At 39.0% G+C, this 19,013-nt stretch overlaps 1 protein-coding gene across 4 annotated transcripts in view; it reads left to right on the top strand.

Annotated features, from left to right (window-relative positions):
- The window catches only part of MICAL3 (microtubule associated monooxygenase, calponin and LIM domain containing 3), a 108,388-nt gene that overhangs the window by 33,996 nt on the left and 55,379 nt on the right, over nt 1–19,013 (top strand). For 3 of the 4 annotated variants that reach the window (XM_075707666.1, XM_075707657.1, XM_075707651.1), the window contains exons 21-24: nt 1,934–2,041; nt 2,714–2,900; nt 5,882–5,970; nt 7,129–7,216. In XM_075707666.1, the coding sequence (XP_075563781.1) occupies nt 1,934–2,041; nt 2,714–2,900; nt 5,882–5,970; nt 7,129–7,216 (472 nt within the window). The remainder of the gene's footprint in view (nt 1–1,933; nt 2,042–2,713; nt 2,901–5,881; nt 5,971–7,128; nt 7,217–19,013) is intronic. The other variant, XM_075707672.1, reaches the window with a different exon arrangement.

Raw genomic sequence — 19,013 nt, 5'->3', positions numbered from 1 at the left:
TTAATCATGGAACTTCATATGTGCTGGTAGAAATTTAAAGATCCTGAAGCATATGCAATTAAGGTTGGATGAAGGTTTCAAATCAAAACTTGTTCAGTGGAAACCTGGTTCAGCTAAAAGAAAATTTTTCCCATGAAGAAGCTTGAACTATCTTTTAAGAAAACTTAAAAAGCCTCAAAGGTTTCTGGTCTTTTAGAGGAAAATGGAAAACTCTTGGCCAAATGATTATGGTTGCCAGTTAAAGATGAATGTTGAATGAAAGGAAGAAAGTTTTTCCAGTGGGCACCATTTTAAATGTAATATTTGACAAGATATGATGTATGACATTGAAAGGCAAGTCTGCACATATGTGTGTGCACATATTAGCTGAGGAAGAATATGGAACCTGGAAAATTTTGGAAGACAAGTCGTGTTATTTCTTGCATATATAAATACTATGAGTGCTCTGCATTTTGGGGTGGAATCAGTAGACAGGTAGAAGTTCTTTCTGGATAGAAATAAACCCTCATTACTGCAGTGGCACAGAGTTTAAGGAATTAGGACTTCAGTGATAGCAGCGGTAATCTCTGATGGCTGAGCACTCCATTTTCAAAATCTTTTTGCCCTAAGTACCACCCATTCTGTGGCCAATTTCGGTTTTTGTGATGCTTCCTGCTCTTCTCATGTCTGAACATGTGAAGGTCTTAAACATTCCTAAAAAGGCTAATAACCACACATATGAAATTTATGCTGTTATATTAGTTGTGGGAAGTAACCAGTGTGCTTCAAACAAGTTCTGCTATATGAGTAAAGGGGGGTTTGAGATATAACTTTAGTCCTTTCCTTCAGAATACTGTTATCCTTGGTATTTTACACTTGCCAGAATCTGGAGTGTCTCTCTGATGGTCCTTCATTTGCTGAGGAGACTCCAGCTAGAAACATTCATAATGCTTCTTAGTCTGGAAAAGGAAAATTGCTTGGCGTGCTCCTTGCTACTCTGAGTCAAATACGTGGCGTTTGCAGTGTGATTGAGCTAACATGGATGTAACCACATAATTTTCTTAACCATGTAATTATTGCCAACGGTTGTAAGTATTTCCTGTGAAAAACACTTCCTCCGCTCCTGCAGTGACTGAACTCGGCTTGCAAATGCTCGTTTTGTACCATCTAAGGTAACAGCCAACCTGCCTAGATTTCTCAGAATACTGGAGGGTTTTTAGATATCCGAAGTTATGGAGTCTGTCAATACCCATGATGGAGAAAAGCGTAGTCATAAAGCCATGTTAACAGTTGAACAAGTATATGTTCCAGATGTGTGCAGGTATGGCTTTAATGCATTGGATGAGGCTCTTGCATCTTTTTTCATTTAAACCTCTCTGTATTTTTAGCATTGGAAGAATTAATATTTTTGAATCACTGTGAGTTCCTTAGTTAAGGATTTCTCCCTGCTTTATGAATGTTGTGTAAATGAATTCTTTCCAGTTGCTAAGCATATAAATATGCTGTTTTGATCAGCATGTTGCATTAGACTATGTAACACGTCTTCTAAAAGATCTTTGTTTCTGATACCAATTTTACCTGGAACCTAAAATCTTAACCTATATTTGGCCTCATCTTTGAGAAGTGTCTATGCTCAGGTTTCAGGTGCAAAATACCCCACAAGCGAAAATAAGATCTGCTTTCTTCATCATCATAGTATTTCTAGAGCACTTAGAGAATGCAAAATGCGAGCCTTCTTTTCCATTGTTACAGTTGAACCTGGACTGTACTGGTGATTTCTGATGACACTAGCTTTGCTATTACTACCTGTCACTTCATATTGTCCACTGTCTTGGCATGATTTGACCTCTCTGCACCTTTTCACCTTCTAACATATTATCATTTTAGTAATTTTTTTAATTTGATTTTTTTTCTTTTCTCACTGCCCTATTGTTTTATTCCATCCATCTGGTAGAAGTATATAAAGATGTACACAGGCGGAGTGAGCTCATTGGCTGAGCAGATAGCCAATCAGCTTCAAAGGAAAGAGCAACCCAAAACCCTTCTAGACAAGAAGGAACTGGTAAGACAATATACAGAAGATGATGCGTGTTTGTGATTAGATGTGCTGTAGATCTGAAATATTGTGAGTGTCCAGTTGTTACCACCACTGGTGGAATCTGTCATAGCTTTGTGAAAGACTTCATTTCCCTTTCTCCATCTGCCCTTTCTCTTGTCTTCATTTTCCTTGCAAAATGTTTTAATCTAATCTCAGCATCCAAGAGTTGTGCATAAACATTTGAGAAACTGCTTGTCATTTTTCTGAAGATGTGTTTGATCCACTGGGGCTACTTCTGCATTATAGTTTTCTGGACAAGATACTGATTTTGATAATGTAGGTCTAAGAATGCTGTTTGAGGGATTTCTAATGGTTTTGGCTTTCCATCATATACCTCCTTCAATCATTTATTTCAAGGTTATCATTAATAGTACTTATGTCCACTCTTCCATCCAGAGCTTATTTTACTCCTGACATATGTAGGCCTGGCATTCTAGGACCTTCTTTCCTGGACGATAAGGTTAGTTTTCAGTGTCCTGGTTAAACCTGTGAATTGTGTCCAAGAACCACAGTACCCATGTGTAAAAAACTGCAGCATCCAGATGCTCCTGTGTCCGCATGAATGAAGAGAAAATATGACCGTGCAGTCTTGGTGCAGCTGGACACACAGATTTAGCCATGCCTATTTCTGTCTAGGGCTCGCTCAAAAAGGAGTTCCCCCAAAACCTGGGAGGCAGTGATGTCTGTTACTTCTGCCGCAAGCGAGTCTATGTGATGGAAAGGCTGAGTGCTGAAGGCAAGTTCTTCCACCGCAGTTGCTTCAAGTGTGAATACTGTGCCACGACTCTGCGCTTGTCATCTTATGCCTATGATATTGAAGATGGTAAGAGAAATTGCTTTTTTGTAAGAATTTGTTTAACTGTCCTGGAAGTCTGTCTAGTGATTTTAGCTCGCTCTTTGCTTAAAACTTATTTGGTGATTTAGGGAAGAGAGTAACTTCCATTCCAAAGACACCATCTCTCAAACTGTTGAAATTATATGGATTTCCCGTGGCCAGGTCATACTGACAGCAAAATAGCTGAGCTGTTAGGAATTAATTTAACATAATAACAGCTGCTAGAATGCAAAGAAACAAATAGTAGTTGGGGGCTTTAAAAGGGTTTGGAGGCCAAGTTCGAAGGCTAGACCCTTTACTCTTATTTCAGTATTGTCAAATGAGGAAACTCCTTAGTGTTTAATACCACTTAAGAGAAAATAACACCTTGGAGACAAATGCAGTCAGCTTTTTCTTCTTGAAGAAATCTCAACTGTCCCACTCTGTATGTTCATTTTAGATGTACTAAAATAGGAACTTTATAATCACGTGCGATGATAATAGCTTATTATAGACTAAGTTCTGTTTATATAGCAAAAAATGGAGCATCAAAGTTGAGTAGAGGTAAGTTAGTATTATAGAGACAGAGAAAGTGTTGTTGAAGTAGTTACTGAAGATTCAGTAATGACTCTTGTTTTCTGTATCTTATAGACTGAGAAGGAAGGCATATGGTTACAAAACTTGCTGATGACTCATTTAACAAAATCTGACATGCTAAGAATTAAGGGAAGCTTCAGATATAAGTAACAAATCTGAGAAACCGGACAATACAGCAGCAGATGAAACTCAATTTATCAACAAAGTGTGCATATTGAAAGTAATAATTAGAAATCACACATCCTTTGTGATAAGTAATCTCCTAAGAGTAGCGATGTGTTGCATTCTTTGCTTGAGCAGAGTTTGACAGAAATTTCACGTTTTCTGAAGAAAAAATATGAGAAAGTATCTCAGATAAACCTTTATTGATATCAGCAGGTATGCCTTTATTTTCTTCCACAGCTGCTATTTATCTTTACTCCTATCTCAATAGGAAAATATGTGCAAAATGATGTAAAACTAGTGAGAGGTTAGGTGGAAAGGATTCTACTCCAGGCATGATGGTGTAGAAACCAAAATAACAGGAGAAAAGTGTTAGTATTGATAGTTTTCCCCACTCATTGAGGCAAAGATGAAGTAAAAATTATAAACTGATATGCCACAAGATGAAACTCCAGAATATTCTACTGCAGATTGAAATGTTTTAAAATTGATAGGTATATACTGCGTGTAGTTAGGAAGAATCTTTTTGCATATACTGGGCAGAATAATGGCTATGGAAACACCATCTAGGCTTAAGGGGCAAAAAGAACCAGAATTATGTTAGATGATGCATTATATAATGACTTTAAGTAATGGACTTGCTCGGTCATGAAGACTTGAGGAAACTTAGAATCATCAAACCCATCTCCCAGTAAGGAACAGAAACCCCATTATTACTTGGCCAGAAGGTCAGCAGACTTGGCATGCAAGTTTAAAGGGGCCAGTGATAATTTTAAAATCAACATCTAAAAGTAAAAGCTTCATCAGTAATCAAAGTTGGGGAAAAAGCATTTTTTGAGCACTGCTGTTATTTGGGGCATTCACAAGTAACTGAATATCTGATTATATGATTAACAATAACTGACTGAGCTCCTCTGTCAGCTGTATGGGCTGAAACAGTTTTTGCCACCAGATTAGTGATTCTCTCTGCCAGCAAGCTTATGTATGCATTTATGGCCAGATAGTTCTCAGTGAGTCAAACACAAAGCTCGGAGTTTCAGCACACTTACAGCATTGATTCTGAAATGATATTACAGGCCTAACAGTTGTGTATGTATATGAAGCAGATATGGCCAAACAGAAATATGTGGTATCCCATCTAATCTAATAATGGTGAAAAGTTAGCTTATATTTCCTTCTGGGTATTCTTTGAGAGAAAAAATAACAAAGCTATACACGCATTGTTGCTATTCATCTAGCTGCTTGGACTGATGAGCATTCTGCAGCGTTCTGCACTTAGTGTCTGGTTTTAGGCTTCAAAGTCGGAGAATTTTTATGTGAGAGCTTTTCTGTTGTTGCTCTCTTCAGACAATTTGAAAGAGCAGTTTTTGGAACAAGTAAATATTAAGAAATGTTTATTTAAGCAGAGACTTCTTGAAAGATAGGGTTTGTCACTTTTCCGTCATAAAACAAAGCATTGTGCAAATACCAGCCCAGAGAAACTAGAGGAAGTGGCAAAGGTCAGAATATAGGTTTGAAATGCATTAGCAAAGTTGTAGGAATAGGATAGTAGTAGGGGATACTATGGGTTGTATATACCAAGCAGGATACACTGACAGCAGTACACTGGAAGATAATTATGTGCCATCCATTTGCTGCTGTTATTATTATAATTTGTATTATGGTACTAGTAGTGCTGCTTTGGCTTCCTGACAGTGTTCAGATACCGGTGAAAACCCCTGTAGACTTCTGGGGTGTTACTAAACCAGTAGTATCGCAAAAGGTCTTAACTGGTTGATTGTCCTTTCCACAAGTAGCCACTGTGCATTTTTAGAGATGGTTCTTTGGGAGTTAACACTGTCCTCTCCCACTTTCCTCTGCTGGTTGTATTCATTCTTGCTTTTTCCAAAAGCGCTTCTGCCAGCTTTTCATGTGATGATTTCTTTGTTCCTCACACACTGCTGCATTGTTAGCATGTGATACCACACAAGCCTCACAGCTTTGCTTTGGTGTTTGATAGGATTTTAAACTAAATGGCTGTCAGATACCCAATAGAAAGGAGGCTAGCTAGGAGGGGGAGAGAGGAGGGCTGGAGTTAAAACTTCAGATAGTGTTTGCCTCCATGTGGAGTGAATAAACTAGATGGAGCAATGGGAATGGCAGCAGAAAATAAGTTCCAGTGAGATGGACATTTATATTGTGCTAAACTGCGGTGTTCTCATTGCTGACCATCATTTGTGTTTTATCTGCAGGTAAATTCTACTGTAAGCCTCACTACTGTTACCGACTCTCTGGTTATGCTCAAAGGAAGAGGCCAGCAGTGGGTCCTCTATCAGGAAAGGTAACTCATTATTTTCATCTAACATGTCAGGTTAATCGGTTTTGATTCTTAACGTTGAAAAAGTAAATGTGCTGAGTTTTTTTCAGAAAGTGGAAGAATTCAGAGTGCATCGAGTTCATTTTTTATGTCATGAGATCTTGCAGTTCTATAAATTTTATTTAAAAGCAGTTCCTTTAATTACCACTTCTCTTTTCATGGTTCTTATTTTAAAATAATGTACTGTCCCATTCAGAACAGGATTTTGATTTGTTTTTTTGTCAGCTGAAATACTTATTCAGTCCATGCAGAGACTAAATGAATTATGTTACTAGTTTTGGTTTTGCTTTGTTTCTCCATTGTTTTTCTTAAGATGAAACAAATTATTTGCATTTCCTTCAAAACATGAAGTTCTACCCCACTTGCATAGGCTATGAAAAAGACCTGCCTTCATTTCTGAAGGTTTTCTGTGTGTTAATGGGAACCTGCATGGAAAAAAAGGATATCCCTTTTCCTACACTATTGTAATGGAAGCATTTGTGCTTTAAATACATGATCAAGACCCACTGTATAATACAGAAAAGTCTCCTGGCTTTTGTCATTGCAATCCAAGGCACTTAATTTGTCTCCTCAACCCCCTTTTCAGTGTTTTTGCATATTCTGTCTGAGCAAACTATATGGTAGTCTCTTAACAAGTTCTGTAGGCTTGCATGCTACAAACTCTCCTTCCCCCTTAAATTATTTTTTCCATTGTGGTGGTGGCGGTGCTTGTCTTTCTGCCTGTTTCTCAGGTTTTATTAGTACACGCTGAAGCTGCACTCCTTCTTTTTGGAAGGATAAGAGATCCATCCCAATATTTGTGTCATACTTCCTGCCAAAAATAAAGACTAAAAATGGTACTTGTTTTATTTCCCAGATGAGCAGACTTCAGGAATCTTACTGCTTTGACTTTCTTGGATATTCAGCTTGTTTTTCAGTGCTTTAATAAAGCCATAAATTGAGAAGGAACATACTTAGTTCAGACCTTGCCTTATGTGATGATTAAGGAGTATCTTAATTGCAAGAAGGATGGCTTCCTAGTTCAACATGTTCAGTACATATAGCCTCACATGCAGAAAAAAAGAGTATTGCTGAGGCATTTGCAATTTTAATACGAATTTAATTTCCCCCACATTCTTACAGGACACCAAAGGACCTCTGCAGGACACCATGGCAAGTGATGGAAGTGGACGGGCAAATACCATCTCCGCCTCAGCAGAGAGGGCCCCAGGTAGCTCCGCTTCCTTCTTTAGCAGGGTGGTGCAGTACTCTCTCGGCCTCTTTGACAGAGTTAGGGTGGCAAGCCAGCGCCTGCAAAGCACAGTTTCCTCGATTGGGCACCAGGTAGCCCAGAACCCTTTGGACTGCTTTTTCATGTGTCAGCTGATGGCTTTTGGGGTTCCCTTTCTCTATGTCCAGTCAGAAGTTCTTGTGCAGATCCTAGGGGAATTCTGTGGGCAGCCTGCTGACCAGTAAGAATTAATGTGACCCAACTTTATGAGCTGTATAATTCGTGTGATTTTGGGGTGCAGTGTGAATTTTGTGCTTTATGTGAAAGTCTCAATATATTATTTCACACTGTGGCTTTGGGGCCTAGATGTTCTCGGTCCTTTCAAGGACGTTATCTGAAAGAATTCCAGGAAAACACAGATGCTGAGTTGAGGGTCTCCTCTGAGTGGGCCCAGATAAAGAGCCCTGGTCTGTAATGTATGCAGCTCAGTGTTGGTGGAGTTAAAAGTTCTTCTGATGCACTGGAATAACTCTTAAACTGGATTTCTGTGTTTGCCTGAATTCTGGGTGTGGTTTCTTGTTCTCCCAAGCTTCTCTTCATTAATCTGGTACTTGAATGGGAAAGGTCCCATTATCTCTGGATTGTGTCTCCTTTGGAATTCCGGGTGTCTCTGACAGTTAATGGGATCGGATTCCTCAAACGCCTTGAATTTCATGGTGCTGGCAGGTCATGGTGCTTTTCCCTCACTGCCAGAATCTGTGCTGCTCCTAGCCATGGCTTTGGGAATGGGGTGGTGAATGTGTGTGTCTTACTGTGAAGTAGTTTTGCCTTTTAACTTGAAATTCTAATTCCTTCTAACATGGGAGAAGTGTCTGTGCTACAAATGCTCGTTTGCCCAGCCCCTATTTGCTCATTTAGTGATGTCAGAAAAAGGAAGAGATTTGATTCCTAGTATTTGTTCCAGAACACTATGGATAAACTAAATCAGCTGCTTTTAGAGAGAGAACATACTTAGAGCAACACTTTGAGAAAAGAATGTTTTCACAGTGCTAATTGAGAAAAGACCTTAATAACATGCAGGCAAATAAAAATCATGCTTTTGTTCGACTTTATGTATTATTCTTACAAGTGTAAGAAGTTACAAGATTGTAACTGAATGCAGTCCAACAGAAATTTATTCTTAGTGTGTGCAGTTGATTCTTGAAGTGTAGTTACTTTCACGGTTTCCTCTTTCGTTTGTGTGGAATTTCCATATGGCAAAATGGAGGAAAGGGAAAAGGTATGGAAGGATGACATTTGCAAAATGCTGTGGACAGATGGGATAACGACAGCATTTTTTGTGCAACTAGGTAGACTTAAAATTGCTTAGTCAAAAAGTGAAGGGGTTTTGGTTTGGGGTTTTTTTTTTTTTTTAAGCTGGAGTGTATTCTTTAAGATGAATGGGAAAAACTATTTCTTGGAGCACAGGGCATCTGATGTGAGAATAAGGTGATTTATGGAGTGAAGCTATTGGTGATGTGAAGTGGAAGAAGGAGAGTTTAGCTATATATTTCAGTTAGTTTATCAAAGCAATTGCTGGCAGAAAGTCTCCTTCCTCTGATTTAGTCCTTCCAACTGATCGGGTTTAATTACTCACTTTTATAAATGAGCATTCAGTAAATAGCATCTAAGTGAACACTAAGTAGAGCAAGCAATAGGCCATGTTTTGCTATAAACTTCTATAAATCAGATATAAATCAGATGTTTCCATCTCTCCTTATGTAATGGTGGCACAATCCTGTAGCAGAACTGTAGTATTTCCAGAGGAGTAAAACAGAACAGACACCATTTTACCAAATGGCAAAACTTGAAATCTAGGGCTCCTTCTTCTTGCTTTCTGCTTTTCTAAAGTAGTGTATAACTGCAGCGTCATTTTTAAAGCTTTTGGACCTTTAAAGCTTTGCCTCTTGCGCTGCCCAAAATGCATTAGAACATACTCAGCTTAGCTGGGTCAAGCTAGGTCATCTTCAAGGTATTGCGGTACATTCTTGTATGTGCATGACAGAGTATATCTAATGGTGGAAGAGTGAGCAATGCCTCTGCTCTTCTCCCCCTTTCTGCTAGAAAAATGCCATTAGTGGCTGAGATTTTTTCTTTGTGAAGTAGGTTCTAAGTATATCTTAAAACCACTGGCTTAACAATGGTTAAGAAGTGGGAGGAGGCTAAATGCAATGTACTGTAAAAGCAAGCCACAGTGTCATTAAAGGCAGGTCAGTTCTCTGTTAGCGTAACAGTCATGTCCTGTAGGTACCTACCTGTAGCTGCTGTTCTTGCTGGGTAGGTAGGTCAGGAAACCTGTGATGTATTTACAGTTACATATGTTTTGAAAAAAACCAAAAAACCAACCTTTTTGAACTATCAAGCTTGATAATACAGAAGAAGAATAGGATATTATTCCTGAATAATCAAAAGGAATCTGTAAGATTACATCTCAGTATAACTCCTGACTTTGAACCATCTGTGTATATGCTTTCTTGCAATTTATTAAATTGCCTGTTTAAGTGACTATAGACATTCTGCCTTCACTGTAGAGTAGACAAATACCTCAAGCAGAATCTGTCTGAAATGGAGGTAGAGGCAGAGCTCTGTTTCCAAGGCTCCACTTCACCCCTCTGGTAGACTCATCTAATACCACTCATACATCTGAAAATGTTTGACCTTCCTTAAGGCAAGTGCCACCAAATGAAATTTGGCAATAGCAATTTCAGACCCTGAGGTCTGAGCCAATCCTCAGTAGTGAGGTAGATCTGATGTGGAGTGTAAGTTGCCTCTAAAATGATTAAGTAAGAAAAAAGTGTGAAATGCACAGGTTTGATATTTGGTGGAGATGTAAAGGTAGCTTACAAGGCAAAAGGAAGGCGTACAGCAGAAACATCAATTAAAGAAAATACAAGACAAAACCCCCTCTATACTTAAATTTTATACCTCTGAGTTAAATTCAGCCCAGAGTTAGCAAAGTGCTTGTTCAGTGAGTTTTATGGTGACTCATGCAAGGCCTGCTTTTTAGTTGCCATGGAATCCCAAATGGATGTAAATTGCATGGGTTCTCCCCCTACACTCACTGCCTCTTTTGCTATGCCACCAAATGTGGCCTCTTCTTTTTTAGCCCGCTTAATGCTTAAAATATATTCAACCACAAAATAACATTCAGAAGGTTTGGTCAGCTGACGTAAGATTGGTCACAACAAGCACTTGTGATGTGTTACTAACCTGATTGGCATGTATTAACTTTGCTAAAGATGTCAGTCCCTCACTGGGTGGCCGCAGTCTTAGCTGGCGTTTAATGTATTTTGTCTGTCTCTTGTAGCGTAATGACGATAGTTGCAGGGCACAATCTGTGATAAGCAAGTTGAGGTTTTTTTAGCAGTCAACTAGAATCACCCTTCTTGCGAAGGTTTTGCCTGGTTTGCCAGAGAGCCTGCATGGCATCTTATGTGGTAGTTACAAGGGATGTTCCCAGGGAGGTTATGGTCAAACTGGCTCTTGCAATATGGATCAGTCCTTCAGTCTGGGAAGTGGCAACAAGCTTTTGAGTGATGGATGCCATTCTCTCCGGGCAAGGGAAGTCGGGGAAGGCTGTTACTGTGCTTTTGGTCCTGCTGAACTGTGGCATGCCTGTCGTAGATTCTGTAACCTTTCTCTGTACCCTGTCTGCCTGTTTTTCTCTGTTTTCTGCATTTGCCTTTGTGCCAAAATTGCTGCTATTGCCAAGAGAAAAAAAATACTTTGCTTTTCAACTGTCTCTCCCTTTGATAATCTGTAACTGCTATGTCTTGAATTTTTTTGAATATTATTTACTTTATATGGTTTTATTGTGCTTTTAATGCAAATGCTGTTTTTCTGTTTGTTCTAAAGGTCTGTAAGAACGTATTTCTGAACTTTCAGCTCTTTCTTGACAGATGGACTTGGAACAGTCTTTACCCCTATCAGCTTTATGACAGTGCCCCTTGGGGTGACTTTAGCTGATGATGTTTTGTTGTAAGATGTTTCCCATTTCAGTCCTGTGTTCTCACAGCAATACATTTCTGTCCCTATCGGCAATAGGGAGTTCATAAAGGAACGACCTGCTAAGGAAACTCGTACTTCAAAATGTACAGCAATAAAAGGCAAGTCATGAGATCTTTGCAGTAGTTACTTGACCTGTGAAAGATTTAAGAAGCCAAATAGAAGCCATAGTATGCAAAACTGAAAAATGCAATACAAAGAAGAGGCGCTAGGTCTCCTGCTTTATAATCACAAAAATATATAGTCTATGTGATATAGGTATGCAATATGAAAAGTTAAAAATCCTCCTATGGATGTGCCTTAAGTGTTTTCAGGGAGCAATGTTCTGAGCAAAGCCCTTCCCAGTAGACTCTTAAAAAAAGAATCTGTTGTATATAGCAAGAAAAGCTGGACTTCACAGGAGGAAGTTCTTTTGCTGACTTGGAGAGATAGAGAAGGGTGGCTGCTTCCTCTAAATGGCATGCCCTTTAAAGTAAATTATCTGAGCCACATTTTCAAAAGGATCTTAACTGTCTGTACAATTTTAGTGAATCTTTATGAATGCATCCAATATTATTTGCACACAATTCTACTTCTGTGTCTAACGAAGTACGAATACATTTTATATACATTTCTGTATATAAATAAGCTTCTTGTTCATAAACATTGCCTCTTTATGGTTCTGTATACATTGAACATGCATTACTTGTGAAAATTATTCAGCTCAAAGCAATACTGTTTGCTTGTGCAAACAAACATATCTTCATGGAATCCTCCACTTGGTCACTTCTTTTTGTTATTATTCACATTTGATTTTTTTTCTTGTTTTGGTCTGTTTAAAGCATTACATTACAGAAGATAGCAGCAAATTACTTCTCTGACATCGTGTTCTGTTTGTGGTGCCTTCATTTTAAACCACAGAACTGTGTGCATTTACAAAGGCATCCATATCCGTGTGTCGTTTCCCCCCCCCCCAAAAAAAGTACATCCATATTTCAGGGTGCATCACCAAATTGGGAGGAAAGATAATTCCTCTGCTACTGTGCCTTGAATGTTGTCAGTTCTGTTTGGAGGAGCCGTGGTGGTGTGTTTCGCAGGACATGGCACATGATACTGAACCCTTTTATGGGGTTTCATACAACTCCAAAGAGATCTGATGCAAGATTTATTTCTCTCTGCTGGAACATTTAAAATATAAACTTAAGAACCAGACCCTGTATATTTGGAAGCTGAGGAGAGTGCGTGGGTTGCCCGATTAGGACCAAGGTTCAGTGCCCAGTGAATCATCACTTAATAGCAAGCCAGGAATCTCTGTTAGGATAAGTGCTTGACTGTTCCCAGTCCATCATGTTCCTTTTCAGTGTTCTTATCAGGATTTGGGTGGCTTTGGCTTAAAGGAAAGGAGAATGCTAAAGGACCAGCAATTTGAAGCCCAGAAAATTTGGAAAGGCAAAGGCATGATGGAAAGGTTATTTGTTCTAAAGAGTGGAGATGCATCTGACCTGATAGACTTTCACTGAAAAATCCCGAAAAAAGTTCTGGGGACCAGGGAAGGATATACAAAATAGCAATGTGCTGAGTTTGTGCTCATGGCTGGATCCTGCTAAGAACACTTTTTTTTGGGAGTAACTGGGCTCCTGATTCCACCTTTTTCTCTAGCTTTCAGACCTGTAGACTTGTGCCACTGGAATATTTATTTATTGTTTGTATGTGTATATTCTGAAGGGTGATATGAATTTTTCTGGGCACTTTAAGAGCTTCATTAAATGTTTTCGTGTCTTAGAAAAATAGTATCAAGTTTGTGTGAAGGAGCTGGATTTTTTTTAAATTGTGGAATTAAAATGTCTGGTTTTTTTGAAAAGTGGAATCCGAGAAATGACCGTTTTGAGATTTTTTCCCTCAGAGAAAAGGAGGGAGTGTGCATAAAATAAGCTTGGTGACAGATAATGTTCAAGTGAGATGATTAGTGCTCAGAAAGGCTTCATGTCTCCATTGTATAGCCTCTTTGAAGATTTTGATTTATGCAGTTGTTTTTAACCTGTTTTTGTTTTGGGTGTGTGTCTCTGAATTATGTAACACGTGGTTTTCCTGTTGCTGTGAAATCAAGACATTATTTGTTCAACTGTGTGAAATGTTCAAGGGAATAAATGCCAAACAAACTTCAGGTTTCTGAGTTTTTCTTTGTCATCCCCCTCCTCCCTCCACTGGTTCCAGGTGAGGGATGCTGCCGGGGATACAGAGTTGGGGGAGAGTGGAATGAATAGATCTGGCAAGCTGAAATGCAAAAAACATTTTGGGAGCTCTGTGTCACATGCCATCTGCCACTGCAAAGTACTACTTTTCGGGCTTCTTCTGTATTGTGTTTTTTTAAAAATTTTGCTGTTGTGGTTTGCTCGGAGTGCAGGATGTACACTGCACAGACAGCATGACATATTGCTGTAGAAAACCTGCTAAGGACCGCTCATACTAAATATTCTACTGCTTTGGCAAAGCTGGCTTTGGATAGATGCGCTGTCAGTGTTGTGGCTTCACTGATTTTGATTTATTTGGGAGGTGGTTTTCTGTGCCTTGCTGCAGGCCAGAGGTCTTTGTCAGGCTCTGTAAGTAAGGCACCGATACCCGCGTGTGACGGGAGAGGAGGAACATGGGCGAGTGCAAGTCAGCAGTTGGGAACAGGGAGGCATAGCGTTTGCACATGGTGTGACAGGTAAGCATCTTGGCAGGATTTGGTTTCTCTTGTTGGTATAGCAGCAGCTCTGATGATGGGATGTGTTGGTGTGGTGGAAGGCAGAAAATGAGTAAATACGGAGCCTTGTAGCCAAATCCTGTGTCTCATGTTCTAGCTGGACAGTTGTCTTCTCTCAGGAGAATGGCACATGGGGAGATGACCTCCCTTCCTCAAGACCATTAAGAGACTGCCCTGTAATGTTCTCACCATGACAAACAGATGGAGCTGGATCATAGTTTTGAGCTGCGTTTTCCTGTTCTCAAAAATATATTGGATTAGTTTACATGAGGGATTCATTCTGTGTCTTTCCTTGCATGCTTCTCATGCTTCCTACTGCACCATTGGCAACTGAAAACTTGTAATAGCAGATGACTTTGGAGAATCTAATTGTGAACAATATGTCTTCACTTTTGGGTTTATTTGGCAAGAGTATGTTTAAATGCTAGCTCACAGAACTGCAACTGTAAACCAGTTCTGTTATACGTAAGAGTTCCTTCTTTGGAGGAAAGTAATCACTTTATGCCTTTGAAATTGCCTTTTATTTTTCTTTACTGTGATCAGTGGTCCTAATTTTGAGGCTAAAATGGGCCTTCAGTTCTGAGAAGGAGCCATCAGTGTTCAGTGTAGAACTTCATGTGCTGGTGCCTGAACTAGAAATGTCATTTTGATGCACCACTAGAACAGCCTCCACTGTTCTGTATCAGGAGAGCTGTTAACTTTGCAGCTACATATATGCTCTTCAGAAATTAAATGTTTGCTTCATGAATTTAAAAAAAAACCAAAACAAAACCAAAAAACAAAATGATGAAGGGAAGTGTATTTCATGAGCTAATCCCCATCAGAAGTGAAATCAGACTTCTTTGCTGTACCAGTATAGGTGACATTATTCTCAGTTAAAACTTGGAGAAACCAAGTATTTCTGTGATGGGAGAGCTCCCAGGCACTCTCACCTCATTCTCCTTGAACTCTACACAGATGCCTCACACTTTCTGTTTCTGTGCCTGTGGTTCTTCTCTAGTCTCATGGCTTCTGGTGTTCTCTTACTAATGCCTATGGGAAGAGTTGAGCTCTGTATCCTGCCCCACTGGATGGGAGAGGGGTGCTGCCAGGGAACTCCTTCCACGGCCCTGACACTCAAAAGTCACTTTTTCTTAAAGACATTCTAGTTTTGTTTGTGAAACAAAACTGAACCTTTTTCAAGCATTCTTCCCTTCACTGCCACCCTTCCTCCTCGCTCCCATTCCAACCTAAGATACTTGCCTTAAAATGATACACTCTAGAGGAAACTTTATTCTGTAAATAAAGCCCCAAGTAGCACCCTATGTCAAATATCGTTCTTTTTAACCTTTGTTTTGCAAATAAAATGACGTGAAAATGAGGAAGAAAAGTAGATTATTTGGGCTGGGCAATGTTCTTGCTGAGTCTATATGCTTCTTTGCCCATAGTTCTGTAAAGAGAACACATTGGGATTTTTGCAGTTAACGTCCTCACTTAATGTCCTCAAAACCAAATTATCCACAGAAAATCTTATGTGGCTGCTAACTAACATCCAACTATTTATCCCAGAACTGAAATTGAAGGATTGAAATTCACTATATAAATAGTAATATATTAAAGACAATTTTTTTAGAAACAAGGTATCATAATTACATGTGTAAATCTATTAAAACTTTGAAGTACTGAGCCATTCACAAATGCACAGAAGTCTGTGGGCAATGTGCATGCGTTGTTTCCTCAAAAAACAGATGACTTTCACTGAAGATGGACTGACTTAGCTTTTACAGGGATTTGGAAACTGCATTCTAAAATTTGAGCTTTTGAGAGCACTAAGATGTTTTCCACCATGCATCCCAAAACAGCTTGCTTCATCAGATATATTTTGGTAGCGGTTTTTCCAAGAGGCATGTTGGCACGGACCATCTCCTTTGCAACATGCACCACTAGGGTAGTGTAGAAAGCCTGCTGTGTACAAGTTGTTTTACATTTTAGACATATTACACTTCTTCATCTGGTATGGTAGAAAGCAGAGTAACTGTTTCATACAGATCTTTTCCTCTAATGTTCTGGTACAGTGATGAGAAAATGTAAGGTACTTTTAAAATAATAAAATGAATTCATGAATGTCTGTTCACCTCTAAATTAAAACAAGCCAGCAATAGTTTTACCACCTGCTTGTGATCAGCAGCATAATAAGGTATGTAGTTGGTAATGTATCTGAAAACACAAGGAGAAACAAGGGGAGAAAACCAAACTTAAAAGAAAAACAAATAGAAATAATCTGAAGGGAAGGAATAGATACATCAGAGTCAACACTGAACCTATTCTCCTGCTTCTGTGAAGTGTCTTTATGGAGGAAGGTAGAGTCGTGGTTACTGAGCTGATCCTGCCAATGTAGGTCTTAGCTTGGGCTTTCCAAACAAAACTGGGCAGGTGCTCTTTAAGGATGAGATGGCACTTCTGTGCTCTGTTTAGTTGCTTACATCTTCTCTCAAAAATGTATGTTTAGGCTGACATTTCTCATGTTTGCTGTCATCCCAGGAGGCTGTGTTTTCTTTTTTAGGCAAATTTCATAACTGTCCTTTCTGCTGTTACAGAAGTTTATCTGATGGTTTGCGGGTAGAAGTGTTTAAAAATAGGACTTTTTTACCCAAGAGATGTTTCAAATACTTTCAGGCTTAGGTAACTTAGTGATTCAAAACATCAGAACTGATGCGTAAGTTATCTTTAATCAGCAATGTGCGTTTTGGAATCTTTCTTTTTGGAACTGGGGCAGATTTTGAATATACCTATCTATATACCTATATACAAGAATTTTCTTAGTTTCAGAAAAATTCCCACTAAGGTGTGAAGCTCTGGGTTGCTTGGAATATTCAGTTGCTTTACAAGTTATACAAGAGAGTGTGGGATGAATGTAGATAATAGAAAAGTATGCAACAGAATGAGGGAGCAGATGTCGATGCTTTTTGGAGTATATGGAGCTTTTACTTAGGGCAAGTATTCCCCGGTGTATTTTCCTGTAACTGCCAGCCTCAGATTTCAGCCTGTTCCATTTGCAGCACTTCATAATCTTGATACAATGATAGAAATTAGGTAAGGACGTGGTTAGTATCTAAATACATTCTGAGATCCAGTAATCATGGAAATCTGTAGGACATTGGAACAGAAGAGGTAGTGGTTGAAAGAAAATATCCATTTGAAAGCTAGGTTTTGAATCTGATCACAATTTGAATGGGAAACTGAAAACATTTGCTATTCCACACTTTTTTATTATGTATGATAAAATTTCTAGTTCCTGGTTGGTTGTTCTTTAATGATCAAAACATCGTGCAGTATCCAAGGTGGAACTGGAAGTACCAGTTTATATGAAAAGTAGGCAATATTTGTATTGATAGATTCCTCTACTACTTTTAGATAGAAATGTCCTTGGTTCAGCTTTGTGTTATTTGCACAGTGGGGTTCACCTGTCTGATCCCTCCTGGTGAAATGAGAGATTCTGGAGGGCTGCTACGTACAAGTGAAAATAAATAGATGCTGCAATGAATAAACTATATGAAGTCTTAGGCAGTAGAGAAGATAGCAGAGACTTTCTGTCTGACAACATAAAAGGGGTTACATTTTGGATTATAACTGGACAATCACTCTCAAATGTTAATTTCCAAGTTACTTAAAGAGAGTACTTCACTTAAAAAAAGAGAAAACCTCATGAGTCAAGGTTATGGTGATTTTAAAATACAGTGTGGCCTTTCTCACCTTTCCTTTTTCTCCCCACCAGTCCCTGGATGTGCCTCATCCCAGGTGGTTCTTTGAGGCAACATACCTTTAATAGCTTCCAGGACAAAATTTACGCCTGCAAAGTAATGTTCTCTTTAGCCAGATTATCCTTCAGTGCTCTTCAGCCTTCCCACACTCAGCTTCTTCCATGAAATGGAAACGAGGCCAGGCAACATATGATAGAGCTGATCAAAGTACTGGCAAGAGCTCAGACATCTTAGATGATACCAACAAAATGGAAAATGATAGGCAATATGTTACTGGCTTACCAATATTCCTGAGTAATAGACATACCAGTAATTAACAGACTTAATATAAATTGATGTAGGGATTTTCTATCTCTAGTACTGGAAACCTGTTTGGGCAGCAGTAAAAGTGAAATCTGTACAAATGTTAAGATTTTCTGCCAGAGAAGATGCAATAAGGAGAATCAAGCTTAGTAGTGTTCCCAGGGGCTTGGATTAGGTGACCTAATACCTCCTTTCCCCTGTTTCTTTTCTCCACCCACCAGCTACAACACTGGACTCTTTCCAGGAGTCAAAAATAGCTATGTTCCTGGATTGTTCTGTACCTCTGCTGTAACGAAGACAGCTTTTCTCTATTGTCAAACCATATACTGAGCTTTAAACTTTTATGTAATGCTACTACTTCACACATCTGCATATGAAAGACACCACCTATTTGTCAAACATAACTTTATAGTGTAAGTTGCAGATGAATTTTGATTTGTTTTCAAGACATAAATTACAGATGACCTTGAAATAAAACTGATTAATTATATTCACTTCTGGTTGCTTCCACTAAAAACAACGAAAGGTCAGACAACCAAATTGACAGCTGTTTCTAGACTTTTGCCTTTGGTGTTGTAGGAAGCAATGTTTTGTCGGGGTCTGTTTTGACAATTCTAAAAGTCTATTTTAACCAAAAATAGTGTGGGGGGAAACATCGCAACATAGAATCCATAAGATAAACATACAGGTTACTAATTTCATTCAGTCGTCAGTCCAATTCACTTTCATAATTATGAAGAAGAAGGAGCTTCTACATTTACTGACAGTATCTGAGATCTGAAGAACTTAATTCTAGCTGGAGGTTGTGGAATGTGTGGAGGAGGACTTACATCTTCATATGTTTATTTCTAGGGTATCTGTTCCAGAATCCCTTGATTATTTTAGCTATCAGTTATTCCCATACACATTATAATGGTTTGGGGCGGTCTTTGGGGCCCCTCTGCTACCCATTGCTTAGGGAACCAGTGGATATCGACAGGAATCT

This window comes from Pelecanus crispus, chromosome 1, assembly GCF_030463565.1.
Source record: "Pelecanus crispus isolate bPelCri1 chromosome 1, bPelCri1.pri, whole genome shotgun sequence".
NCBI classification, from domain to species: Eukaryota; Metazoa; Chordata; class Aves; order Pelecaniformes; family Pelecanidae; genus Pelecanus; species Pelecanus crispus.
Note: the sequence above shows the minus strand (reverse complement) of the source record. Positions and strands in the feature narration are given on the sequence as shown.